We start from the raw sequence: 8,973 nt of genomic DNA, 5'->3' as shown, positions 1-8,973 counted from the left end.
GATTCTGAAGCTTCGTCTGACATACTTTGGGCATGTTGCAAGGAGGGACTGGTCCTTGGAGAGGGACATCATGTTTGGCAGAGTGGAGGGGCGGCGAAGGAGAGATCGATTCTGCGACTGGAGTGGTGGGAATAAGTGCATTTGAGATGGCTAGGTTGGCACAGGATAAAACAGCATTTAGAGCTCTTGCACATAGGGTCACTATGAGTCGCAAGCAACCCGATGGTACATAACAACAACAACTAGCTTATTTACAAAATGAATACACTATTTTCAAGAATAAATTATTTCAATTTCTTATTCTATGCTGTTAATCTCAACTATCTTATACACCACACCTCAGGCACCTACCTGGCACAACGAGTGGAAAAAATTCACTGATAGTCTGGTGTGAGGATCAAACAAGGTGGTTTACAGGGCGATGACTGTAATATGAAGGACGGAGAGCAGCTGGCTGGAGCCTTGGCTTCAACTTGGGTCACAATGGCTATATGCCTGCTCTGGGAACAGTCACACCCAGGTTCTGTGCTCCACTAATCCATGGACATCTCATATACTGATTCAATAGTAACCTCAAAGGAGAGTGTCTATTAGAACTGCATTACTCTGAGGAAACTAAGTTTGGAGATTTTTAACTTGAAAGGATTTTAAGAGTTCTTCCTAGCAGAAGACTTACACAATTTGTTAACTCAGTATAGTATTTGGAGATCAAAGTGGTAAGGCTGTGTGACCTCATCCAGGACAAGGCAGGTGTCTGTGTTGATCAGCAGCTAACAGGCTACAGAGGGCTCCCTTTGGCTCCTCCACAGAGCAGGCTCTGAGGCACAGCTCTGCTCCAGCACATGGAGTCAATCAGCATATCGAGGAAAAACTGGCTATTCCAGGTGGCCCTAGGATATGTTTCCCTTTTAAACATATTATAAAATATAAACTCATTAACTCATGCCATCAAGTCAGAACCAACCCCTAGCTGTCCCTTCGGTGTTTTTTCAAGGCTGTAAGGAGATGACATAATTGAGTTTTTTCTTCTGTAAGCAACAAATGTATTAGAACAAAGGATACTTAACTGCTAATTAGTGTTATTTCTCCTTTTAGAAGCAGTGTCGTGGCACAAAGTTGAGAACTGAAGGCTGAGAAACTTTCCTGAGGTTTCCCTCCTGTACACGGTGCAGCCAGGCCACTTGAAAAGCACCTAACTGAGCATGTGCTAACCCACTAGCAATGATCATTTGCAGACTAAGATCATGCCTGGGACACAGGCTAAAGAAGGGTGCTTTCTGTGAAAGTTCTAGCAAGTGACAAAGCACATTCACTCACTAAACTGATGCAGGGAATGAGTTTCCTTTCAACAAAACAAAACAACCCTAAGAATATCTTACCTTTGGAGCAAAAACAGTACCACTGGTATGCTGAAATACACATCTAATTCCACATCCACTGACAATGTTCAGGAAACATTTTTAATGACAACTGCTTCTCCTGGGACCTAAAAGCTTCCAAGGGGTTTACTCTCTCAAGGTTCTGGTCGAACTGGAGGGCTTAGGACCACAGCTAGGTCACACCTTGGACTTGGCCCCCCCCTGGCTAATTCCTTTACTTCCTCCTGATCTGTGAACCTACAGGCTGCATATCAGGTGTGCCAGGCAGAGCAGGATGTTGGGACTGGCACAGCTGCTTCTAGAAATTTTCTTCTTTCTACTTAAGCTATCTTCATGGACTGTTGTAATTGTGATTGCATGCCCAATCATAAAGGCAGAGATGAATCAGACCCTTGCAGAGGATGAGGGGGGAAAAGCTCCCAACTGGAGATACTGATCCTCACGCCTGGGCAAGGCTGTAGGCCTCCTGTACCGCGGCCCTTATAGCAGACCTAACAGCAGATCTGGCCTCTCCTGGCCATCAGCAGCAAACTAAGTAGAAGGCACCATGGTTGCCCTCTCCAAGGCTTGGCTTTCCTACCGAGCAAGCTCTGGTGAGGTCTAGTTGTCAGAGTCCCACATCCCCTTATACCTGGCTCTGCCCTTCCAGAACTTCCTTGAGACCAAGTCCTCATATGCCCATTAGGCCCAGCAAGATAGGAATCTTTGTCAATGTCTTAGAATTGTTATCATCCTTTCCTAATTTAGAACATGTTGCTCTAAAGCTACCAATAACTGGCCTTGACTACCAACATCAACATGCAGGCAGCAGTTGTCTTCCTGGGTGGAATTACTTGCACCTAAGAGCTTTCATTCACATGACTATTGACAACTGTTTCCTAACAATGGCAGTGTCTATGGTGCTTTAGTGACACGAGGTTACTATAGAGACAGAGACTGAAGAAGATTCCACCAGGCAAGAGAGGACTGCTCCCAGTATGCCCATTACCTAGTTTAGATACAAAGGGATAAGTGTACTGGAAAAGCATAGAAAAATAGTACTTGGTTTTGTTTTCATCCCCACAGTCCCTACAATTTGACAAGAAGCTACTGCCTGATTATGGTATGTCATCTATTTCCAGATCTTTCCAGGCAGATGGGCCTGAAGACACATGGCAAAGGCAGGAGAGCTGTAGTCAGGTGCCACGAGGGTCTGACAGCTTGCCCACGTACACCCCATTCAGATCCTCCAATCTTTAGTTGTCTGAGATGGACCTAGAGTCCAGGGCAGGGTCCTGGGTAATACCTAGTAACAGCTTGGTCTAACAGCCTCACGGCTTGCTCAGCGGAGTGGCCAAGGACTCACCTCCAGATTGAGACAGGTCTTGTCTGGGGTCCGAAAGCGGCTGGCATCCCCATCAGCTCTGCGCTGTAGCTCGGAGCCTCCTAGAAGGTGTGGGTCCCCTTGCTGCTCCCTGTGGTCCTTGCTGGGTGGCCACTCGAGCTGATCTCTCAGTTTGGACTGTTAGGTTAATGGGAAGGATTTTGGGGTGGTTGGTTGATTGTTGTTTTTTTTTTTATTTTAAACAAAAACAAAGGGCCACAGGGTGGGAAGCAGGAAGGATAAACAAAACAAAAATGGGTAAGAATGGAAATCACCAGATGAAGAAAAGCATGTACAGAAAAAACAAATACAGTGGCATGAGAGAGCGAAGAGACAGAACCAAAATGAAGATGAGCAAAAAAAACGGCAGAGACATCTGAGAAGCAAAGGGGAAAAAGCGGGTAAAGAATGTAAAACACTGCTGATGAGGCGCATGCAATGAGGGTGTATAAATCAGAGAACCAATCGCAAGCATACTACCCGTGAAGGATACAGACACAAGCACTCCTTCCTTCCTGTGGGTCAGCAGCAAAAGCCAATCCGGGGTGGCCGCTGGTCATGCGCCCAAGGGTGGCAGTAGAAGGCAGTCCTCGTGGCCGCTCCATTGGAGGCAGGCAGTCAGCAAGCTTTTCCATGAAAACCCTCTTGTCAGGATCCTCATTGTTAAGATCCTCCTGTCCTTCATTTTGGCTTATCTTCTGTGGAAGGGGCCGGCCTGGGCAGCCAGAACCCTTCAGAACTCTGTCCCTTTTGGTAATAAACCCAAGTAGGGATTCCAGTGCTCACTGGAAGCTCTGCTAATTACACTGACTCTGTTACCAGCTTGTACTTAAAACTCCTCAGTGCTTCTTCATCAGGTAGCTGGCTGATTGCGACACCAAGCAGTGCCAACAGACTGCATCAATCCCTACTACTTCCACTGGGATTAGCCTTGCGCCATGAGGAAAGACCTCTAGAGCAGGGACTCTGTTGCTCTTGAAAGTGAGATGGAAAAAGGGCAAAAGAAACATAAAACCAAAAGAGAACTGAAGAAGGGGGTAGGGGAAGAAGAACCTCAACCAGTAGAAAGGCTCTAGTTGAGCCTGGGTTTTAGTAGAGGGCGGCTGAAATCACAACCAAGCAGCGGTGAGGAGGGTGAGCTCGAGCGCAGCAATGCCAGCCAGCAGGAGGAAGAGCAGGGCGGAGCGGGGCGGCAAGCCGAGGAGCCCCCTTACCTGCAGGTCCGCCACCAGCTCCTTCCCCAGGTTCCCGATCGGGGAATCCCGGGACATGGATGTGACAGTGGACAGAAAGCTGGACGACTCTGTGAGCTGGGACAGGGGGGCGAGGTGCTCCAGATGCTCCCTCATGCCGTCCCTGATGCGGTTCACCTGCTCCAGGAAGACCTGGAGCTCCTTCCGGAACGCCTTCATCTTGGAGTTGACGGTGCCCATGAGGTCAGGCTCCTTCCAGCTGCCCTGGCCGCCGGGCTCCGAGGGGTGCAGCTTGGCATCACAGATGAGGCTCTCAGTGTCCGAGAGGAGGCGCTCCACCGTACGCCCCAGTCGCTCGACCTCCTGCTTTATGCTCACCAGGCACTCTGAGTTCTGCGCACGCGCCAGGGCGCCAGGGCCCAGCTCGCCCGCTTCCGAGGGCTTTCCGCTCCCAAAGCTCGAAGTTTTCTCGTAGGTCTCCTCCGAGTCACTTTCTCCGCCAATTGGGCCTTCCCTCCGCGGCTGCCGACCGTCCTCACCATCGCTTTCCTTCCTTCCTGCATCACTCTCAGCGTCGCTGTCGCGGGAGTGCGCGGCCAGCTCGTGGCGCTGCGCGCCAGATAGCAGCGTGCGGTTCTCCGCCTGCAGCTGCAGCACCTTGGCGCTCAGCTCGCCGACCCGCAGCCGCGACGCGCGCAGCTCCTCCTGCAGCGCCAGCCCGGTGCCCTCCGCAGGCCGGCCCGGCTCCACCTTGAACTTGCTCAGCTCGTGCACCAGCTCCCGGTTGTGGTCCTCTATCTCAGAGATGGACCTCCGGAGCAGCTCTGCCTCCTCCTCCACAAACTGGAGGTGCCGGCGGAGCTCTGATGAAGATTCAGTCGATTCTGCGAAGGGTGAGGTAGGAATGCTTGGGGGGTGGTCCCTGCTCGCACATTCGCGCTCATACTGGCCTCTCACGTCCTCCATCTCTGCTTTGAGGCCTCGATTCTCCACTTCCAGCTCGACAATCTTGCGGCCCAAGATGTTAGCTTCTTCCTCCACCAACTTAAGACGCAGTTTCAACTCGGCCTCTCTGGTGCTGGGCGGTCCGCCGGCCTCCCCCATGGGCAGGGGGCTGTCCACGTCGCCGTACAGGGACTTGTACTTCTGGAGCTCCTGCTCCAGCTCGTCCTTCTCTCGACCCAGCTTAGCCATCTTCTTGCGCATCAGGGAGGCTTCCTCTTTGGCAAACTGGAGCTGGCACTTAAGATCAGCGCTGTCGTCCTGCCAGGAAAGCAGAGCCCAAGAAATGATGATTTGAAAATACCACATGTCAGTGTTTTCGAGAAGTTCCCTCACACCTCAACTGACACACACAAACACAAGCCACCATTCTCTGTTGGTGCAAAGCACAAAAACAGCAGGCTTTGTGGAGGGGGCATATGCATGCCTACTGCTCCACAATGTTGTGGAAACAAAAGAAACCACCTTTAGTGTAGGTGAGAAATGCACATAAATATCATTACACAAGTTATTAGTGAAGAAGGAGAACATTAAATGGGATCCCAACCCCATCTACACAGTGGGACTCCAACCTGGTGAATGGTCAGTGTAAATTAACAGTGACACCCAAACCTTTTGCTGAAGCTCGGGGCAGACAAACAGGAAAGCCAGAACAGAGATTGTTTCATCCTGGGGTCACATACACTCAACCACAGTGCCAAGTCCTCGCCTGAACTGCCCAGCAACCCACAGAGTAGCCCAAGGTGGTCGTGCAGAGTGGCCTGAATTAGAGCCCAACTTTTCTACAGGTTCACTGACCGAGGTACCTGAGCTGGAACCAACTCATAGCTTGCTCTCCAGCAGGTTTCCAGAGCCAGTAAATGGCACAGGAGGAGACTGTCCATCCTTCTCCCCACAAAGCTGCTGATGGATTTAAACCTCATGCCTTCCAGTTGGCAGCACAGCTCGTTTAGAACCACTAAGCCACCAGAACTCCCTTGCTAAGTAATTCATGTCTCTTCCTTCTAGTCTCCACATTCCCAATGTATCAGAAGGATGAGGACAAGCAATGAGATGAGATGTCTTAGTGTGCCTGGAGGGTGGAGGTGCTAGAGACCACCAGCTGTGATAGTAACAGCAGGTCCCAAACCTAAGCCTAGGGACTCTCAACCTTTCACTAGTCAAGTGTGCCTTGTAAGTCTTCCTTTCCCATTAGTCACTGTAATAAAGCAAACAACTGAATTCAGAGTACCTTCTGAGAAGTGGGTCTCATTAGAACACAGACCCTCTGCAAGGAAAAGCCTTACTCTCTCACTTACTTAGCTGTGGGCCAGCATGCACTGGAGGGCCAAACTGAGCTGGTCAGCGCAGGTGCCAATGCCCTAGGCTGTATGAACTCCGATTGGTCTTAACACCTATGGATCCGTGTCATGAATCATTCCTACTTGGCGGGCCAGCACAAGTTCCAAAAAGCTGGTGTGGGACAAAGACTTCACAATAGCTCCCATTAAAAGGGAAACACCGCTCTGCTGTTCAGCTCCATCGCTCCCAGGAGGGGAGAGATATCTCTCAAACAGGGCTTCCAGGCTGTTAACCTGGAACAAGGCAGCCCTTGGCCAGAGAACACACCCTTTCAGAGGATCACCTATGCTCCTGCTGACTGAGAGAGGCCACACCGTGCTCATGCTCAGAGATGACAGCCTATCTTCTGTAGTATTCTGGCAGCATACTCACCATTTGGCAGGAAAATAGAAAAGTCCTTACTTGGGCTTCCTAATTCTCAATCCTTCCACCTTGCTTTGCACTTCACCAAAAACCCATAGAGGGGGAAAAAAACCAAACCAAAATGAAACAACACACTGTAAGAAAGATCACTAATGGAACGATGTAGGACTAACCATGAAGTCAGTCATGGAGCAGGCATGCCCCACCACTAAGGTGGCTGTGAAAATCAAATGAAACAGGTATGGCACGGTGACTTGTAGATGGCCAGACTTCCTACGTCAACACTGTGGACTGAACCTTCTTCATGATTTCAAATAATAGTGGGGGAAAGGAACGCTACTCTGCACATTCAATGACTTATTCATTGCAAATACCTTTTATAAGAAACATAAACACAAGCTATATATACACATGGATTTTACCTGATGGTATGCACAGGAATCAAATTGATTACATTTGTGGAAAGACTCGCTGGAGAAGCTCAATATCAGCTGTGAAAACCAGGCCAGGTCAAGCTGAAATTGAGGAAAATGAAATAAAATCCACGGGAGCCAAAATTTATCCTTCATTCTATCCCACTCAAATTTCAACACCATCTCAGGAACAGGTTTTAGGCCTTAAGCACCAATGAGCATAGACCAAATGAGCTCTGGGAGGATATCAAGAAAATCATCCATGAAGAATGCAAAAGGTCATTACAAAGGCTGAGAAAGAAGAAAAGACCAAGATGGATGTCAGATGAGACTCTGAATATTGCACTAGAGCAATGAGAAGCCAAAGCTAAAGGAAGCAACCAAGAAAACAAAGAGCTGAACAGAAAATGTCAAAAGGCAGCTCAGGACAACAAAGCAAGATACTATAATGAAATGTGTAGCTAGAGTCAGAAAATCAAAAGGGTCGGACTCGCTCAGTGTTTCTTAAGCTGAAGGAGTTGAAAAACAAATTTAAGCCATGGCCATGGGTGGCAATACTTAAGGATACTTTTGGTAGAATGTTAAATGATCCAAGAAGCATTAAAAGAAGATGGAAGGAGTACACAGAATCACTATATCAGAAGGAATTGGCAGACATAGAATAATTTCATGAAATAACCTATGAGCAAGAGCCTGTTGTGATGAAGGAGGAAGTTCTAGTTGCTCTGAAGGAACTGGCAAAAAACAAGGCTCCAGGAGTTGATGGCATACCAACTGACATATTTCAACAAACAAGACACTGCCCTGGATGTGCTCACTAAGTTGTGCCAAGAAATCTGGAGGACACCCAGCTGACCAATTGACTGTTGTTGTTGTTTAATGCCGTCGAGTCATAGACGACTCCCACCACCATGCTCCTGCCTAGAAGAGATTAATATCTGCTCCCATTCCAAAGAAAGATGAGTGCGGAAATTATGGAACAATATCTAAATCACATGCAAGCAAGATTCTGCTGAAAATTATCCAAAATTTATAAAAAAATGACTGGAGCAATATGTCCAACCAGATGTGCAGGATGAATTTAGAAGAGGTAGTGGTACTGGGGATATTATAGCTGATGTAAGATGGATCTTGGCAGAAAGCAGAGAATACCAGAAGAATGTCTATCTGTGCTTCACTGATCTGTGCATTTGATTGTGTGGAGCATAACAAGCTATGGCTGACTCTGAGAAGAATGGGAATCCCAGAACATTTGATTGTGCTAATGTGAAACCTATACTTGGATCAAGAGGCAGTCGGCAGAACAGAGCAGGGAGACACTACATGGTTCAAAATCAAGAAGGGGGTCCATCATGGATATATTTTGTCTCCACACCTTTTCAATCTATATGCAGAACAGATCATCCAAGACTCTGGGCAGTACGAGAAGGAATGTGGTATCAGCATTGGTGGAAGAGTCATCAACAACCTGCATTATGCAGATGACACAACCCTGCTTGCTAAAACTGAGGAGGACCTGAAGTGCTTGCTGCAGAAGGTCAAGGACTGCAGCCTTCAATAAGGAATGAAGCTCAACATCAAGAAAACAAAGATTCTTACCACTGGGCCAATTGGCAGCATCAGTACGGATGGTGAAGAGATTGAGATAGTTAATAGTTGTAGTTTACTTGGCTCCACAGTCAACACTCTTTGCAACAGCAGCCAGGAAATAAAGAGATGAATTGCACTGGGAAAGTCACCTGTGATGGACCTCTCAAGAGTACTGAAGAGCAATGACATCAGGCTGGAGACTAAGGTGTGCCTGATCAAGGCTACAGTCTTTGTAATTATGTGCTATGCATCAGAGAGTTGGACAGTGACTAGGGATGACAGAAGGAGAATTGATGCCTTTGAGCTGTGGTGCTGGAGAAGAGTGTTGA

The 8,973-nt window shown here is 48.2% G+C and overlaps 1 protein-coding gene across 1 annotated transcript in view; it reads right to left on the bottom strand.

Annotated features, from left to right (window-relative positions):
- The window catches only part of SOGA2 (SOGA family member 2), a 200,715-nt gene that overhangs the window by 69,028 nt on the left and 122,714 nt on the right, over window positions 1-8,973 (bottom strand). The window contains exons 5-6 of the mRNA XM_006891415.1: window positions 3,957-5,198; window positions 2,725-2,880 (exon numbers count right to left, since the gene is read on the bottom strand). Coding sequence (XP_006891477.1) covers window positions 2,725-2,880; window positions 3,957-5,198 — 1,398 coding nt within the window. The remainder of the gene's footprint in view (window positions 1-2,724; window positions 2,881-3,956; window positions 5,199-8,973) is intronic.

This window comes from Elephantulus edwardii, unplaced genomic scaffold (genome assembly GCF_000299155.1).
Source record: "Elephantulus edwardii isolate Elephantulus edwardi_28Jun2011 unplaced genomic scaffold, EleEdw1.0 scaffold00097, whole genome shotgun sequence".
NCBI lineage: Eukaryota > Metazoa > Chordata > Mammalia > Macroscelidea > Macroscelididae > Elephantulus > Elephantulus edwardii.
This window is presented reverse-complemented; position numbering and strand designations above follow the sequence as displayed.